This window comes from Gadus chalcogrammus, chromosome 10 (assembly GCF_026213295.1).
Source record: "Gadus chalcogrammus isolate NIFS_2021 chromosome 10, NIFS_Gcha_1.0, whole genome shotgun sequence".
In the NCBI taxonomy this organism is placed as follows: Eukaryota; Metazoa; Chordata; class Actinopteri; order Gadiformes; family Gadidae; genus Gadus; species Gadus chalcogrammus.
Window position 1 is genome coordinate 19,619,155 of NC_079421.1, and position 15,037 is coordinate 19,634,191.

At 40.8% G+C, this 15,037-nt stretch overlaps 4 protein-coding genes across 4 annotated transcripts; 3 read left to right on the plus strand and 1 right to left on the minus strand.

Annotated features, from left to right (window-relative positions):
* The first annotated feature begins 384 nt into the window (after positions 1-384).
* On the plus strand, positions 385-2,767 carry rpl26 (ribosomal protein L26). Its single transcript, XM_056600364.1, has 4 exons — positions 385-484; positions 1,137-1,308; positions 1,404-1,544; positions 2,598-2,767. Exons 2-4 carry the CDS (start codon positions 1,141-1,143, stop codon positions 2,724-2,726), a joined length of 438 nt encoding a protein of 145 aa, XP_056456339.1. The 5' UTR covers positions 385-484; positions 1,137-1,140; the 3' UTR covers positions 2,727-2,767.
* Positions 2,768-3,757: 990 nt separating this feature from the next.
* On the plus strand, positions 3,758-5,620 carry atp6v0e1 (ATPase H+ transporting V0 subunit e1). The gene is made up of 4 exons (XM_056600365.1): positions 3,758-3,990; positions 4,459-4,506; positions 5,114-5,227; positions 5,312-5,620. Exons 1-3 carry the CDS (start codon positions 3,887-3,889, stop codon positions 5,205-5,207), a joined length of 246 nt encoding a protein of 81 aa, XP_056456340.1. The 5' UTR covers positions 3,758-3,886; the 3' UTR covers positions 5,208-5,227; positions 5,312-5,620.
* A 144-nt stretch (positions 5,621-5,764) lies between these two features.
* LOC130390415 (vesicle transport protein SEC20-like) lies at positions 5,765-10,081 on the plus strand. Its single transcript, XM_056600363.1, has 6 exons — positions 5,765-5,887; positions 6,105-6,197; positions 6,283-6,374; positions 6,509-6,610; positions 7,256-7,374; positions 8,238-10,081. Exons 1-6 carry the CDS (start codon positions 5,807-5,809, stop codon positions 8,432-8,434), a joined length of 684 nt encoding a protein of 227 aa, XP_056456338.1. The 5' UTR covers positions 5,765-5,806; the 3' UTR covers positions 8,435-10,081.
* Positions 8,473-12,559, minus strand: nkx2.5 (NK2 homeobox 5). Its single transcript, XM_056600362.1, has 2 exons — positions 12,081-12,559; positions 8,473-11,727 (listed from the first exon to the last, which is right to left on the minus strand). The coding sequence occupies exons 1-2, from the start codon at positions 12,400-12,402 to the stop codon at positions 11,126-11,128; spliced, it is 924 nt and encodes a 307-aa protein (XP_056456337.1). The 5' UTR covers positions 12,403-12,559; the 3' UTR covers positions 8,473-11,125.
* Between the last annotated feature and the right edge of the window lie 2,478 nt (positions 12,560-15,037).

Below are 15,037 nucleotides of genomic sequence, written 5' to 3' on the forward strand. Positions count from 1 at the left end.
AGACTAGTCATGAAAAATATAAAACTTTACCAGGTTATGGATTTTACCTGCTTTATGGCGCCATCTAGTGACTTGTTTTAAAACGATGAAGAGGATATTTCACCAATAGTTTGGATAAACGCATCCACACAAACCTTTATAAAGAGATATTAAGTTATAAGAGAAGAACATTTAATATCCAATGCATATTTTAACAGACATTATTGATCATTGACCTACTATCTAAGTGCAATAACATGGTGAAATACATCGACACATCCATGTTAACAGTTAGTCATGTGTAACCCTTCTAATTATTTCAAATGATTTCCAATTTTTACTAAAATATGATACTCATTTTTGTTTTCAGAAATGAATATTGTGTATTGGCAACATTTGTCTTCTCGTTATTTTATGCTTCTCGCGAGAGTTGTGTGTGAACTAATGCAAGCGGAAGTACTTTCGAATTCTCTTTTCCGCCGGCCATTGAGGAGTGAACGCCAGGGTAAGGATTCCTGGCTGACAATCTTAACGAAGTTATCACCATCCATCCTTTACTTTGCCTAAAAGTGTTCCCCCCTCACCTCGTAAACACAATCTTTGTACTACCATCGTCTTAAAATGACCTATATTGTGAAAAATGTACAATGTATTGGTATAATACCCCCGATTATCTGAATACACCTACCATGTATGCACAGGCGCACGTTGATAGAGAAAAAATTAAACGCTACAGAAGGTTAAACTAGCGGTAAACTGTCGTATGATTCTGATATGGTTGGTAGTTGTAAATGGATCGGAACCTGTGCAATTCACAACAAACTGTCTACCATCGGAGATTGTTATGCCTCTATGCTATCCTTAGCCTGCTAGCTAACGCTTGCTAGTAGTCCAATGTAATACCTTCGCATTCGTTGTCAATAATGCATCTTGTATAAAGCGGAAAATGGTCTCATTGAAATGTCTGGGGTTCTTGTGATACGTAATCACGGATTGTGTTTAAGCTGAACGGTTTTCTGGGAATGGAGGTCTTGACGTGAAGGTTTTGCCTGCTGGCTCCATCTGCCTGCATGCTGGATAGGGCAGCTTCTATAAGGGATGCATGTGAAAGCATTTGAAGTTATTTTTATTCAACAACTTTTTCTATTTATTTACAGCATCATGAAGTTGAATCCATTTTTGACATCTTCTCGGCGCAAGAACCGCAAGAGGCACTTCAATGCCCCCTCCCACATCAGGAGGAAGATCATGTCCTCCCCCCTCTCCAAGGAGCTCCGTCAGAAATACAACGTGAGGTCCATGCCCATCCGCAAAGATGACGAAGTCCAGGTATGTGCTCCTACGTTGGTAATTGGGGGACGTGTGTGTTCAATTTTCCTCGGACTTCCTGACCGTTGTATTTACATTATGGTTTCTTCAAACAGGTTGTCCGTGGACACTACAAAGGCCAGCAGATCGGCAAAGTAGTGCAGGTCTACAGGAAGAAGTACGTCATCTACATTGAACGCGTGCAGAGAGAAAAGGCTAACGGAACCACAGTCCATGTCGGCATTCACTCCAGCAAGGTAAGGTCTTCATGGAGTGCGTTGTACACTCGGGTTGATGTTGTGACAATGCCTACAGTGTAACCAGCTTGCCTCAAGTGCTTGTCTATCATGCTGCAACTTGGGAGTCATTAAACCTATCCCTTTTCAGTTAGAATATAAACATTCCTTTATTTACTGACCAGAGCTTACATTTTTCTGTCCCATTACATTTTTCATAGGATGTTTTCCAATGTCTCTTGTAGTGACTTGGCACTATCCTGGTATACCTCCAACAAAGTCGCTTTAGAGAACATTTTCCTGGTTGACTGAGGTTGATTCTTTTCAATGAATGCAAGTGAAAAGTTGTATTTCCAGCCTTCAAATGTCTGAGCTGTTTGACCTATTCTACCTGTCCCACACAGCATAGTAGTCTTGGCAAATTTAATATAATCGTTATGTCACTGGACATTTCTTAGATGATTTTGAGTGAAATGATGGACCTTTATCAGTGCATTCCGGTTGTTTTTTTTCGTTGAATAAACTAGTGTTTTAAGTTACCCTTTCAGTGATAGTGTTGCCAGGGAAGCTCCTGTCAGCGATTTTCCCGTTAGTAGAATTGTTTTGAAGCCACATTTTCACTATTCTCCATCACCCTGCTCCCTTTGGTTCAGTTGCTGTTTATGTAAACGGAAGATGAAGTCTGATTTGCACGTTGGTGCCGTTCTGTTAACATTCAATTCAGTTTTGTTTGGCACAAACTGTTCTTCGACCATGGTTTCTTGTTCCCCTTGTCTCTTGGACAGGTTGTAGCTTTTGCCATTTCTCCTCAAGGTTTACCTAAAGCTTTTTTGTAAAGTTGGGTGGTGTAAACAGTCGAGTCCAATCTTGTGTCCAGCTGGCCTATGTCCATTATACTCGTAGTTATTAAGAGCATTTAACTGTATTGGAAGTTGTCTGCTGACTGCCATTCAACTATCTCATAGACGTTTTGAATTTGCTTCCACAAAGCAATATCCTCTGGACGAGGATATCCATTGAAGGCACACTGAATCTCAGGATGTGGTATTAATACTAAATTTCTCTCTTTACCAGGTTGTGATCACCAGGCTAAAGCTGGACAAGGACCGCAAGAAGATCCTGGAGCGCAAGGCCAAGTCTCGCGCTGATGGGAAGGAGAAGGGCAAATACAAGGAGGAGACCATTGAGAAGATGCAGGAGTAACAAGACCTTTTGCCTACAAAATAAACTGTTGTATAAATGGACTTCACGTTTGTCAGCCTCAATTTTCTTTCTTTATAATGGTTTGTAGGTTTTTATAGTCAGTTTGAGGATTTTAAATACTGTTTTAAATGCCATTTCGTAACATTTTAGGCTCGTTGTTTATTTAGGTATAATGCAAGCACTGCTTACAGCTTGCATTTAATTGTGAAATAACTTGACACAGGATACTAATGCATTTCTTCAATGCAGTCACTTGTAAATGTCTTAAGGGATAACTAATGGCTTATGGCTTGATTCCAAATACTAAAATATCAGACTGTCAAGACTTGGTCTAAAACTTTGAACATACAAAGGAAGGGAATCTAGGATTACTGTTTTGCCTACGACCGGGGGGTTATTATCGGATGCAACCTCAATAATTTATATACTTTCATGAGCAGATAACATCCTTTTTAAAGGTAAATAGAAACCCCCTTTAATGGAGAACACTTAAAATCATGCAATATGTGCACGAAATAGATTTGAGCACAGGTGGGCCACCTGTTGGCCTGGGGATTACTGCCTGACACAGCTCGACGGTCGGTCGTCCGCCGGGGGCCGCCCAATAATGTTTCTCCTTTAATCGCGAAACTTCTCAAGGTGATGGAGCACCGCTATGAACGTCTCCCTATTACAGCACCTTCCTCCAGCCGTATGAACAAGGCTTTCCCCGCGTCTTGTTCCTCGGGGCCAAAGCACGAAGTTCCCTTGGTCTGCCTCCTTCGCCAGTTATTTGACAGCGTCTGATCCAAAGAGACGTCAGGCACCGGTGTAGACTATAGCCAACCTCCACTGGATAGGTGAACGCAACAATGTATAACTGTTTGCAGAGTTTTGATAAAATATATACACTACACATATATTTTCCCCTTTTAAACATTAAAAGACAATTGTATGCTTTAACAGATTGGTATCAAGTACTACACCGACTTAATATTATTCGAACCATTCATGAGGACCGCCTCCAGACGCGTGACTCCCAATTCGTGTTCCTCCTCCTCAACTCTGGTCATGTGATGTGCTGTGGAGTTTTGCGGTCGTTCATTTCCTTGCCGTCAACTTCTGCACCCACTTCAATTACAAAGTTTTTACCTTGTCTATTTGTTTATACTTAAGGAACTATGGCCGAACTATCTTTCACGATCTCCATAATCGTGATGACGGCCTTCTGGGGTCTTGTTGGCATTGTTATCCCATTCTTTATTCCTAAAGGACCCAACAAAGGGTGAGTTTGTTAGCTTCACCGGCTAAATAAACCTAGCCGGTGAGAAAGAGTTGTATACCTTGGTAAATTACATCTATTTGGATATATTAAATATACTTTTAAAGAGTAGACCATTCTCTACTTTAAATTACAGTTCACTTTCATATTTTTTTTTTTTTACAGTTACTGTCGCTTCAGTGCTAATAACTTGGAGAAGTGCTGTCAGGCAGGCTCAAATAGACATGAGTGAAGCTATTCTTTAAAAACATCTTGTATTTACTTTATGCGGTATAATCCTTACGATCGTGTACTTAGTAATGCGCTCTAACGTACACTAGAGCACGCTAACAATTTGATTTCTTTGGAGTATTTTCGACTGTGGATAACTTCCCTTTTCTGCATGTGTCACATTTGGTTGTATCATATGATCTGGGAGAAATTATGCCACTGAAGGTTGACAATTCCTTTCCCATATGTTTCTTATTGCAGTGTGATTGTAACCATGCTGGTAATGACAGCCGTATGTTGCTACCTGTTGTAAGTATTTCCAACCTGTAGCATGTGATGTTGTTCACTCGAAGTGAGGTTTCAATGGATGATTAGAAAATGTTTTTTTTTTTAAGTAAAATGTACACACATTTGCAAAAAAAAATGTTAATGGTCCAACGACAACAGATGAAAACTTGACAGACTGTCTACGAAAGCTTGTTACGTTTGAAAAGCGATGTTTGCTCACAGTTTACCGTCTTAAAGCTGTTATGTGTATCGAATCGATTTTGTAGTGATTATATATGATGAATAAAAAATAAATAGAATTTGTGGCTGATCCCTCTTGGCACATTTCTAAATTTCTACCTAATGGTTTACAATTTCACACGATTCAGTTAACGACAGAGTCAAGTTACATTTCAAAGGACGCTAGAGGGCAGTAGAGACGAGAAGTAATGTCGCCGAGTGGCTCTCATTTACCATCCTGTGATAACCCGTTAATACCTAATACCACATTTTATAAGCCAACACATTAGATTAGAATTATAATGATCACGAAAAGCTGCTAGAATTAAAAAAGGCATTTCTTTTTCATTTTAAGTTGATGACTTTCAGAATACTCTTGATTGGTTTGCATTAATTGTGATCCCTCCAGTTGGTTGATAGCCATTCTGGCCCAGCTGAATCCACTGGCCGGACCAGCCCTATCCAATGAAACCATCTGGTACCTCCGCTACCACTGGGACTAGAACATCGATAACACAAAAAAGTATTTAACTTTGTAGTTTGAATTGCACACACTATCTGCTCTGGCATGTTAGATATTTATGTAACCGATATTTTGTGTGTGCAGACTATAGACTTCTCAACGATGGACCCAAGTTGATGCTGTAAACCAATGGAGAACATGCCTTTCACTCCTCATTGACCAATTGGGCTACTTGTTAATCTGCATTCAAATGTGTGCCTTACTGTTTGTGGCAGTGGTGCCTTGGAAAAAAGATTCCAAAAGGATTGTGGACAATTTACAATAACTTAAAAGAGTATTTTTCCTTACAATGGGTTGTCCATTTTGATGTTTCTTCAGAGTTGTCTCTGTTTGTGTTGTATTTGTAAGTGATGTATATATGCTTAAAATTAAATAATAAATTATCAGATGTAGTGCGATTCTGTGTCAGAAGTTGCTAAGACAATCTAAAAGCTAAAGGGTAAAGTTATCTTGTCTTGAGTTGAACTAAAGCAAAATGTTTAGGAAGCGAATCAAAGATTTATAGTTCATGAGTCAAATCTGATCAGCGGGCTTCATGCTTGCCGTAGTCGCAGCGGCACCACCAACCAACCGGCCAACATGGCGTGCTTGGATGTACACGTCCGAATATGCGAACAAGAAATACTTAAATATGATTTGGAAATAAAGGCCCTCGTCCAGGTAAGAACATTATGTCATTGCTATCTAAGTATCATCATATACTACGCAATGACCGTTTAACTTGTCATTTGTGTACCGCTCGTTAACCGGGGACAGGCGACATGTTCAAAAATAGCAAGTATTTCCGCCGCTGTGTTCACATTTGATTGTGCTGAGGTGATGACTTGTTTTTGGAGGAGCTGTTGACTGTTATTCCGTCTGTTAAATATTCGACTAGGATGTAAGGGAGTGTACGGGACCTCAAAGCACACTGACAGAACTCAATTCAAAAGTGATAGAGAGTTTCCAGAACCTCAGGCTGCGGATACAGGTAACATACATTCTGAATATTTATTCTATCTAAAGCGAAAGTACACAACCACAGACGCTTGAACTTGGGTGGTGTTTTGCCACAGGATCTAGAGCAAATGGGATTGGAGCAGGACAAGGAGTCTGATAAGCAGGCTTTACTGCAGCAGGTAGAGGGTCATCGAAAACAGATGATCAGGTAAAGTGTTTCTCGATTAGTATAGGGTTGAGTTCATCAATATAATATGGTTTAGCAATTTATTTGTCGATTAGGCCTAAGTCGTTTATGCAGAAGGTATTTGTCACCCATACGCTGCTTTATGATTTTTGTAGCAACCAAATTGCTTGGAGAAAAGCAAACCTGACCAGTAAAATGTCAATCGATGCCCTGGAGAAGGAGGCTCTGCTTAATGGAGACGATGCTTTGAGGAAAAGGTGAGCTTCCACTTCGGGGGTCTAGGTCACATCATACAAAAATGTTGCCATAGCAACTTAGTCATTTAAGACCCGATTAGATTTGATTAAATGAAAACCAAACATCAAAACCACATTTAAACCTTTGTGCAAATTTAAATGCACAAAGGTTTAAATGATGGGTTGAGATGTAAATGACAATATTTTCCTTCATTAAAATGCCCTTTATAGGTATTACGGGTAGTAATGTAATCCAGTCCACTATATAATAACGTTCAGGCAAAAGTAATTTATGAGCCTTAAGTTATTGATGAACTAATCATTAATACCAACTGGTAGGCTGATCAAACGTTCATACATCTGGGTGGACACTCATTTGAGGTCCCTCGAGGGTCGATTTAGTCTTGGCTTGTAATGCCTAATAAACATCATACCTTGTGGTCAAATATGAACCCTTTAAGATTGTCATAAACATCTACAAATCTGTATTCGTATTTTTTTAATGATTAGTTCATCGTTAACTAATGGCTTATAAATTAGTTATGACTAAACGCTATTATGAAACGTAACTTACCAGTATTCCTTTAGGTGTTCACTTAATGGAAAAATACAGGTACCCCTATGACGTTATTGAATAGATTTGTTCGTCTTCCCTTTCCTTACCAGGAAGAAGACCAAGGGGGACCTGACTCAGACCTCCAGTGACATCACAGAGAGCCTGATGAGCATGAGTCGTATGATGGCACAGCAGGTGGAGCAGAGTGAGGACACCATGACAACACTGGGTGAGTTGGTTTCTGCTAACCTAATTATACAACAAATCTGGGAGGAGCCAGAGGTACAACAACATCAGGTTACGTTCTTAAAGTGTAAAGTTCAAAATGATAAAGCGCAAACAGCGCCGCCTATGGGCCAAATACAGTTATGACTAGCAAAGTTAGGTGTGCTTTGTGTACTGTCCCCATCTGTTAAACGGGTTTGGTTCAGCTGGCTGAGGTCATCCGCTGGATGATCAAGGGTATTTCTCGCCGTGCTTCACAACTGCTGCAATACAATACGTGAGGGAAACTGGGCTTTTCAAAGTACCACAAGAGCTTATTTTGGAGAGGACGTCATCAGACAAAGGCTCAATCTCGGGAAGGGCTTTAAACTATAAGGGGAAGGATAGCATAGTGTCTTTGATTATGACTACGGGATGTACCCCAACAGTCTACCAGTAGGCCTCCTTGAGAATCCCCCATTCCAGCTACAGATGATTATCTAAAATTCACTCTTTGGCTAAAAGTCTCTGCTAAAGGCTTGGTAACAGACACAATTTATTTCATCTAGATTCAGAGCTTCATTGTTTTAAAGGATGATCAGATAAGAAAATACAGGATTCTATCAAATCTGAATTACATTTGACTTAGGTAAAAAAAATAATGTGGGCGTAACAGCAGCAACACAATAAAACAAAATATGAGTAAGTAATAATAACTAATGGCCATATAACAATGAAAAAGCCATTTATTTTAATCAGGTGAAATATTGAAAATATATACCAGCATATTCGACTACAATTCTCCTCCGGTCCTTTGAGAATGCGAGAAAGCGTGAGCAACCAAACCCAAACGCTGACCGGCAGAGACGATGTGTGTGTCCCTCGCAGCCACGTCCTCCAAGTCGGTCCAGGAGACCAACGAGGAGTTCAAGGCCATGACAGGCACCATCCAGCTGGGCAGGAAGCTTATCACCAAGTACAACCGTCGGGAGCTCACCGACAAGCTGCTCATCTTCCTGGCCCTGGCCCTCTTCTTCTCCACCGTGCTCTACATCGTCAAGAAGAGACTCTTCCCCTTCCTGTAGGAGACCACCATGGAAAGCCCCCCCACCCCCCCCCCACACACACACACACTCCAAACGCTTTAATATCTCCTCCCATCTGAAGTCGAATACTCGAATACTGCTGCTAGCGAGCCGACTCTGTGCATGGCATTGTGAATGTTGTGCTCTGCTGTATGCCTGTGGTGCTGTTTAGGTGTACTCCGTAGGATATCTATTGATCAATCAAACTCCGGTAACCCATTGCCTCAAAAAAGCAAGCACTGATTGCACACTGGTTCACTAAGGTTTTAGTGTTCTCCGCAAATATCCCAGTAGCAGGAAGTGAGCTGTAGTTCTCTCTATTATTTTGGTGGTGCTGTGCATTGCCGTGAATGAGGGCCGTGAATGTCAGTAGAGTTAGCTGGTTTTAAAATATATCTATTTTAATATTGTTATTAATATTCCACCTCTTTTCCTTCTATTGCCCAAAGCTGGATAAGGAAAAGCTTAAAGGTTAACCATATCATTTCTTTATTCCATTTTTTGTCAATCCCTTCTCTCCCTAGTTACTAACGTTATAATAATCCGAAAATAAATACTATTTTATTTTAACACACTTATATTGAGTGTCTTTAATTGAAAATCTCTGGGTGTATTCACTATTTAAAATCCCAACAGTGATTGTTTGCACTGTAATTATCCTGTTATTTGACGTTACATTTAGTTAACCAATTTGAAGAAATTACTTATTTTTGAGAATTGGAGCTTTACATTATTTAATAATCATCCCAATGTTTATTTATATATCATATCCCCTGTTTGCAATTGAATTGTTATTATATAACCTGCAGTATTTGTAAGGCTTACATGGACCAATAAACCATACCAGTGTACTACCAACTCCATCGTGTAGTGTGCTGTTGAATGCCGATGTCCATACAGCAAAGTGAAAACGGTTATAGGAACCACAGTGGCAGTAACCTATGCATGGTCGCAATAGTACCATGCCTCCCTGTCCTTCTGCAGATAACACCAGGAAAAGCTGATTAATCATGTGTGTGTGTGTCTGTGTGTGTGTGTGGGGAGAGATATTTTTAGGTTTGTGTGACTGCTATCTGTCTTTGCCTTTTCAACACCTAATAGGAGCAAGTCTATAATGACCTTACAGCCTTCAGATGTAATTGATGTAACCCATTGTTGAGGTTGTTTTTTTTAAATGAACAATTACAGTATTTGGACCTGAAACCCAATGCTGTTGTTGATATACCTGCATGTTTACCAATGGGACAATACCTAGGCTGGATTGGCTAAGCCTTAGGGGATGGCTAAACAGCTCTTGTCTGTTTAAAGTGGTGGCAATTGGCTTGTTCATGTAGAGTAGACACACTCTGCTAGACTCTTGTCTGTATGTAAAGCAAATTGGACTATTCAGGCATGTAGCAAAGTGATCACGTCAATCAAACGCCCATATTCTTGCTCTGGAGATTTAATTTGAAGAAAAGTTTGACTAGTAGGAGTTTATTAGAAGAGAAGTAATTGTGATGTTCTGGGCACTTGTTTCTATTAATATCTTTATTGTATCATCAGCAATATATTGTTTATCTTCCTTCTGAGAAATGTACTTCTGTATATCACTTTGGATAAAAACGTCTGCTAAGTTATTGAGCTTTAGCATTTTGTTTGAGTTTGATGTTTACCAAAGGACAATATAAAAAGGTTTTTTTATTCCTAAACCCACAAAAAAATGTAATACATCAATAGTTATAGGGCCTGACAGCAAAAGTTTTAAAAAGTACATGCAAGTTATTAATAGGATGAAGAAAGTTATTTTTTATTGATCAAATCTTTTACATGTCGATGTCAATCTTGCACTTATTATATTCTATAATAATATAAACTGAAACAATAGATATTGGCATAGAAAAAATATCCTCTAACCTTTATTACAACTTTTAAAACCACTCCGGAAACGGATTACAGTTTTCCGGGTCAAAATCCATTTCAACACAAACCTGGACACTGAACGTATGCGCCAATGTCAATTCTAGAAGGAAAACATTTAGTACCGCATTGAGGCCCAAATGCATACGTGCCGACGATCCAGATATTTGTAAACTTAAGTAACCTTTTAGCCCCATCTGAGCAAGTTGAAGGAAGTTGGGTAACAGCCACTTCAACGCTTTAACCCGAGACTAACCATATGGGATTTTACGGCATGTAATTGAATTAGGCCTTAAGGTATTATACGCTATAGCCTCCTACCCAAAACGTATATAGTGCCTATGTTAGTTAAATTAGTTATGGGCCTATTTATTGATAATTATTATATAACCCTTGGTGTGTGTAGGCTATATGAAGACAATACAAAGTCATTTTTAGGCCTACACATTAAAAAAAGGCTCTAAGACTTTTTTTTAAGTCGAATGGTGGAATTATTTTCTTAGACATGACCTAATACATTCCTGGCCTTTTCTTAAAAACGAAGTGTAAATGGCGTCGGGAAATTAATGTGGCTCTTTTCTTAAAAAAATAAATGTTAATTCCATCATCAAACACAATTCATTCAACACAATTGTACGTAAATCTAAAATCTGCAGGTTTACTGGAGAAAAAACACCAATCAGGCCTACCTTTTAAAGTTCTAACAAACACTGTTCTGAAGGACATAAATATAAATCACATGCATTTGGCAAATGAATCGGATCATTGAAATTGATTATGTTGTGCTCATATTTACCATGTCCTAATGCCATGTAACGATGGCACTCCGTTACTGGTTGAAAAGGTATTTTGAGCATTATTCAGCTCCCCAAAGTTCAGGTAACCCCCGTTACCGGAGGACCCCTGAATGGTTTGCATTGTGGCTGCTTGATGGCTGTACCCATAGTTTGAGTTGCAGCCCGGGTTCGGGTAATTCGTGAACGTGGGATAGTTGGTGTAACTGAAATGATTCATGCCCATATTGTACGAGGTGTTGTAGTTGACCGTGTCTGCCAGGCACGATTTACCGTCCCGAACCAACACTGGGACCGAGATCCTCCTCGGCGGAGGCAGACCCACTAGCTCCAGACTCTGGTCCTGCCTCTGACGCTTGCATTTGTACCTTCGGTTCTGGAACCAGATCTTGACCTGCGTTGGGGTGAGTTTGAGCAGCCCGGCCAGATGGTCTCTCTCGGGGGCGGACAGGTACTTCTGTTGCTTGAAGCGCCGCTCCAGCTCGTAGACCTGCGCCTGGGAGAAGAGCACCCTGGGCTTTCTCCGCTTCCTCAGCTTAGGGTGCTCAGCCTCCTCTTGGGTCTTTCGTATGTCCGCCGCGGCATCTAGAGAAGTGAGGTCTTGAGCACAGAAAAATAAACGAAATGCACGCGTCAAAACCATTGTTATGCAATAACTCAGGAGACATGGTTTTATTCCGGTATTTTTATGCATTAATTACAGCGGCCTACTTTGATGTGGCCTTCTTTAGACAGCTCGTCGTTGATGGACCTCGATAATCAGCGTGTTTTTTTTGGTTAATTAAAATATGCTATTGATAATTCTTCCTGTGTATTTGTATCGGATCGTTAAGTAATTGATGGAAAAGATAGCATAAATATGGTATTTTACTCAAAGACAACCGTCGGGATTAAAATGAAAATATGTGGTCTCATTGCCTCTTTTCCTTTATAGATTATAATGGTTGACTCACCTCTGTGCTTTTGCTTGAAATAGTTCGATTTCCCATCTTTGTCCATTTCTTTCAACGATTTCCCATAAAAAGAAACCACATTCAGTGCGTTGCTTCGGCTGACTTTGGGGTCCTGGAGGTCTTCTCCGAACACCGAGGCTCCGGACGGAACCTCCAGGAGGGACTCCTGCTTGAAGCGGGACAGCATGCAGGACGTGGTCGGCAGGGCGCAATCCATCCGAGACGATATGATGTCCATGGAAGCCATGTCCCCATGACTCTGCTCCAAGTTTAATATGTCCTTCACAGAGAAGGGGGTGGACGTGCTGATGTTAGAAAACATTGCCGACACCTATTAACCTCATATGGAGGCAACCCAAGACTTTCTGTAAACTCTCTGGATTAATCTAATATTTATTGAAACAAACGTGTTAGTTTCTTATAGCGGGATGATCTCGAGTGAAGTGTGCATTTCAAATGTCAACTTAGTCTCCTAACTTTTTTTTCCCGGGCCTCCCTTTTTCACGGTGACGCAGAAGAGATGAAGGAGGGGGGGGGGGGGGCAGTTGGGACGTCCTGGAGCCACTGGTGCAGGCACGTCTGGTGACGTTGAACGCTGCTTCAGCCAACGTGAATGGGCCTACCACTCTATCTATTTAATGTGTGTCGCTTACACACACAATCCCCAGCCTTGCGGCAAATGTTTCGTACAGTTCTACATTTTAACATTTTCAATAAGAAAGTGTTAATGTTACTGTTAAATTGCTGTGTGTGTGTGTGTGTGTGTGTGTGTGTGTGTGTGTGTGTGTGTGTGTGTGTGTGTGTGTGTGTGTGTGTGTGTGTGTGTGTGTGTGTGTGTGTGTGTGCGCGCGTGTGCGTGCGTGCGTGCGTGTGTGTGTGAGAGAATGTGTGCATGTGTGTGTGCATGTGAGAAGAGAAATAGCGTGTGTGTGTGTGTGTGTGTGTGTGTGTGTGTGTGTGTGTGTGCGTGTGCGTGTGCGTGTGTGTGTGTTGTGTCGGTGTCAAGCGGCCTCCGATATTTGATGGGCGGGAAATGGGGTAGACGAGCATCAGCGCGAGAAGGAGACAACAGGTTGGTCTCTGAACACGGAACCTGAAACCAGGAGCAACACAGTCGGCCGTCTGCCTGCGAGAGATCCTGGTGCCACTGGCTGGCTTATCAGGACGTGATAACAGATGACAACAAACCCCCACCTCCCCACCCACGCTGCAGGCCCCGACACTTTCCGACTTTTCATTTTCAATATCCTTATTTTTTCCCCACATGGCTGACGCTTTGGTTTTAGGCCTATTGAAATTATTCCAATACATTTGGATTATGGTTATTATTATGTCTAAGTTGTTTGTTTAGTTGTTATTAATGACGCACAGGTGCAATAACAAGCACATGGATTTGAAAAACTATTTAATGCGTAATTACCCATTTCCAACAGTGCCGTACGTCTGCTTTCACTGTGTTGGCACTAAAGCCAGTAATGCCTGTGGAGACGGGCCACTGGAGACAGACAGTATTATCATTTGTTTTATCTCCAGGGTTTAGCACAGCCACGGGCTAAATGGGTCGCCTGTCTCCGACTCGGCGATGGTGTTTATAGTTTTAAAGACTATTTGCGCGCCTTGTGAACTGATAAATGGCCGGGAAATGTTTAAGGCGGAGCAGCAAGAGTCAACACCAGCCTGTCTTTAGCGGCAATAATTGGAGAAATAAAGTAAACGAAGATGGTAAGCACGAGAAAATGTATTGCGTTTGAGAGTTTCTCTTGCGGCTCGTATACACGCGTGCAAAGAAAGCTAGGTCAGGGGGTCAGGTTTCAGCCTTAAAACGACACTCTCTTACCAATGCCCAAGACAGTTTTACTCTTTAGATAACTTATTTCAGACTGATTCAAAGTATATCAAAAGGTTTTACTCGCAGTGGCTATTTCTTGCACACTGTAAATATAACGTGACAGGTCTAGAAACATGTGTTCCACATCCCTAATGCTCTGAGCTGCTCCGGCTCCTCGTCCCCTTTGACCCGTCTCTCTGCAGCACATCGCCAACTCAGATAAAGCGATAGATAAGGTTGCTTAAAAACTTCCGCTACATCGCGGGGCTGTGTCCGAACGGAGTGTGTGTGTGTGTGTGTGTGTGTGTGTGTGTGTGTGTGTGTGTGTGTGTGTGTGTGTGTGTGTGTGTGTGTGTGTGTGTGTGTGTGTGTGTGTGTGTGTGTGTGTGTGTGTGTGCGTCTGCGTCTGCGTGTGTGTGTTTTTACTTGTGAGTGTGCCACACACACATTCTGTCTAGTGAGGAAGACGTCCACTTGAAATGGGCTGGTGTTTTGGGTCCTAGGGGCCAAAGGTTGTTTAAACCCATTAGCTCTTTGGTAATTGTTCCTATTAAGATAAACTCGGCTGATTAAGATAGAGACCGTCGAAGTGGATTCAAGTCAATGCAGAAAATATAATGTGGCCTTTGCGTTGTTTGTTGCGTTGCGCGCAAAGATTATCAGCCTATTAAAATGTTACTATTGAGTGATGGTTATTGTTTTTCGTTGTTGTGCACATTATTAAACAGAATGTATGTGCATACAGAAATGTACATAAAATGTAATTTCTAATCTCTCTTTTGCCTCTGGATATATTCGTCCATCCATTGGAATAAGCCTTCTAAAAGTATTTTGGCTGATTGACAATGAATTGAAATGTCTATTTTACATGCCTATTTTTTCCACGGATGATTTGAATGGATTCTTTTTTACTTTCTATTTTTTTGACTCTTAGTGAATAGGCCTACAGGCCTACTGTATATTATTTGTATGAATATTGTTATGATAAGAAAACGAATCCATTTGTTTCAGCATCTAGGCCTAAGAATTATGAAAGGGATGTGTCAAAAATATATGTAGCTACTTACTTTTTTATTATCTAACTTTCGCCATTTTGAATAGAAAATATAGGCCTATTATTATTTAAATC

What these genes read in the sequence shown, in the direction of transcription:
- LOC130390415 (XM_056600363.1), top strand. Translation starts at nt 5,807, where the DNA reads ATGGCGTGCTTGGATGTACACGTCCGAATATGCGAACAAGAAATACTT. An exon ending in ACCTCAGGCTGCGGATACAG is followed by an intron (nt 6,198 to 6,282) that starts GTAACATACATT and finishes GTTTTGCCACAG; the next exon opens with GATCTAGAGCAAATGGGATT. An exon ending in GACGATGCTTTGAGGAAAAG is followed by an intron (nt 6,611 to 7,255) that starts GTGAGCTTCCAC and finishes TTTCCTTACCAG; the next exon opens with GAAGAAGACCAAGGGGGACC.
- nkx2.5 (XM_056600362.1), bottom strand. Translation starts at nt 12,402, where the DNA reads ATGTTTTCTAACATCAGCACGTCCACCCCCTTCTCTGTGAAGGACATA. An exon ending in TTTCAAGCAAAAGCACAGAG is followed by an intron (nt 11,728 to 12,080) that starts GTGAGTCAACCA and finishes TCTGTGCTCAAG; the next exon opens with ACCTCACTTCTCTAGATGCC.
- atp6v0e1 (XM_056600365.1), top strand. Translation starts at nt 3,887, where the DNA reads ATGGCCGAACTATCTTTCACGATCTCCATAATCGTGATGACGGCCTTC. An exon ending in CCTAAAGGACCCAACAAAGG is followed by an intron (nt 3,991 to 4,458) that starts GTGAGTTTGTTA and finishes TTCTTATTGCAG; the next exon opens with TGTGATTGTAACCATGCTGG. An exon ending in GCCGTATGTTGCTACCTGTT is followed by an intron (nt 4,507 to 5,113) that starts GTAAGTATTTCC and finishes TGATCCCTCCAG; the next exon opens with TTGGTTGATAGCCATTCTGG.
- rpl26 (XM_056600364.1), top strand. Translation starts at nt 1,141, where the DNA reads ATGAAGTTGAATCCATTTTTGACATCTTCTCGGCGCAAGAACCGCAAG. An exon ending in GCAAAGATGACGAAGTCCAG is followed by an intron (nt 1,309 to 1,403) that starts GTATGTGCTCCT and finishes TTCTTCAAACAG; the next exon opens with GTTGTCCGTGGACACTACAA. An exon ending in TCGGCATTCACTCCAGCAAG is followed by an intron (nt 1,545 to 2,597) that starts GTAAGGTCTTCA and finishes TCTCTTTACCAG; the next exon opens with GTTGTGATCACCAGGCTAAA.